The sequence below is a fragment of the Propithecus coquereli genome, unplaced genomic scaffold (genome assembly GCF_000956105.1).
Source record: "Propithecus coquereli isolate 6110/MARCELLA unplaced genomic scaffold, Pcoq_1.0 Scaffold177, whole genome shotgun sequence".
Taxonomy (NCBI): domain Eukaryota; kingdom Metazoa; phylum Chordata; class Mammalia; order Primates; family Indriidae; genus Propithecus; species Propithecus coquereli.
The window spans coordinates 4,691,830-4,694,153 of NW_012142412.1; the positions used below are offsets into that span (position 1 = coordinate 4,691,830).

Consider the following 2,324-nt stretch of genomic DNA (forward strand, 5'->3'; position numbering starts at 1 on the left):
AGCAGTCTACCAAAACCAGTTATAGTGTCTACAGTGCTAATATGACAAAAATTTTCAAATACTATTTTATGTTATAATTTAATAGTATTTGCCAATGCACGAAACTCAAGACAGATACATGTGCACGTCCATGCTATACTGCTTACGTTACATAATTAACAGATGAAAGATGCTCTTTGGAAAAAACAAATCAATGCCAGGCATGTTTTTAGCTAAGCACAAACATTCCACATGCCATGTGCTTTTCGGATACTTGCTGCAATTAATGATGCTACCGGTGTATTACAAATTTCGTTAAAAGCATCAACAACTTACTCCAGAGAAAAGTTGGGTATGTTCTCCAAACCAGTGTCAGCATGTCCGACTGGTTCAACACGGCTGTTATCTTCTTCTGTTCCGTCCTCGTCCTAGAGGTAACACGGCACAAAGAAAAGTACACTCTGTGTTAGGTTTATTTCTATAATGCGAAAGGAAACTGGAGTCTAATAGGCATTAGGATTACATTAACTAGGTCCTTCCTCTAAGGAGGATAACCTTGAACGATAAGATGGGTGTGTGTGGTGAAAAGCCGAATTTGAAAGCATAAAGAAAAGCACAAACAGCAAAGTAATCAACTCCCTCCCTCGTGTTCTTCCTTTGACAAAGGCAATATTTTGTACAAATTATGCTCCAATGTGTTACAGAAATCAGGTAAATAGGTTCAAACTCCAAAAGGTGCATGTGGAATAAATGTGGTAATTCATAAAAATAAATGAAATGCCTCCCAAGAAGATGCCTTAATTTACAATCGTGGCCACTTTCTTTTCATTAAGGAGTTTGTTAAGAGTTAAGTTGGCTTTTCAAGTTCATTGGAATAATAATAAACATAACCTGACTGATATCAACGGTGCTATTAACCAAATTAGAGTAGTTAGAAAAGACTCAGATTCTCCACATAAAATGGTTATGAGACCACACGTACGTACTTCTCCTCCTTGGATCCACAGTATCTGGGCACCTAGTAGATATTCTGTCAATATTTTGCCACCCAAAGCAAAATCACCCCTAGGAATCTCTGAGGTAATAAGTTTCTGAATGCAAGGAAGTAAAATTAATCTATTTCTTGGAAGTGTGTGTGTGTGTGTGTGTATATATATGTATGTACGTATGTATGTATGTGTGCATAATTTACATATACATAATTTGTTGGGTTTATCTTTTCCATATACTATATAACTTTGACAACAAGTGATTTTATTGTGCACTTATTAAACCACCTATATTAGGATAGACACTCCACCATTGGAGAAAAATTTTATATTTTTAATCATGTAATTGAGAGACTATTAGTAGAGATGTATATGCCACCAACAGAGGCATCAATCAACAACATGATAAGCAGGAGTCATAGGTTCAAGCCACAATGTCAAATAATATGTTAAATTTGTGAAGAGATATCAAGGGAAGGCAGAGCAAGCAGTAATGGCCAACTGACATTTCCTCCCAAGAATCTACCAAAAGAAGAAACTGAATGCACCAAGCTTTTCTATGAGCTGTAGCCATGCTCTGTGCGTTCTGAATGCAGGCGCGCTGCATGGAGCTGGGCTATTTGAAGACAGAAGACACGGGTGTCTTCAGAGGCTCTAATTTGTACTTCGTTGTCATCTATCTCTTTTAAACACCAGCACATAATACATCTCAAAGGTTAACCAGCATCTTGAACGGGCTTGAGAACTGCGCTTGAATGGAAACATGAACTCCCCGAATGATGCTTTTCCACTGGGAGCGAGGGTAGGAGGAAGAACACACACGACTGTGTATAAAGCAGATGTAAGTCATAAAAATAATCTTATAAGGTACAGACATTTTGTTTCAGGGTTCATTAATAATTTAAGCAGCACTGAAATGCCACCAAGATGCACCACCAGTTGAAACACCTATGTTGCACCGTGAGATAGCCACATAAATGAAATGCCCCAAACTACAATGATAAAACAGTCACTGATAATTTACACATTGTTCCCACAATGGCCATTACCGGGCCCCCAGGAGCACGTAGAATATTATTTCATGTCGCTGCATATGGTGTTCAGTTTGGATGGCAACATTCACTGCCCGGAGGCTGAGCTTCGGTTGCTGTGGGAACCACAACTTAGGAGTTTCCAAATTTTGGATGTGTAAATATCAGCTCCTATATGGTTTTATTTTGTTGCCTGGTACTTTTTTTAAGTTGTGACTGAACAGTTAACTTTTAGCAAGAGTTATATACTGAATTCCATTATAACCACAGTAAATGAAGCTCAGTTATTGTATCTGTCAAACCAATATTTAAGGACTACAGTATC

General features: G+C 37.9%; 1 protein-coding gene across 1 annotated transcript in view; it reads right to left on the reverse strand.

The window, feature by feature from the left end:
* The window catches only part of PARD3 (par-3 family cell polarity regulator), a 714,541-nt gene that overhangs the window by 319,725 nt on the left and 392,492 nt on the right, over window positions 1-2,324 (reverse strand). The window contains exon 6 of the mRNA XM_012642182.1: window positions 316-407. Coding sequence (XP_012497636.1) covers window positions 316-407 — 92 coding nt within the window. The remainder of the gene's footprint in view (window positions 1-315; window positions 408-2,324) is intronic.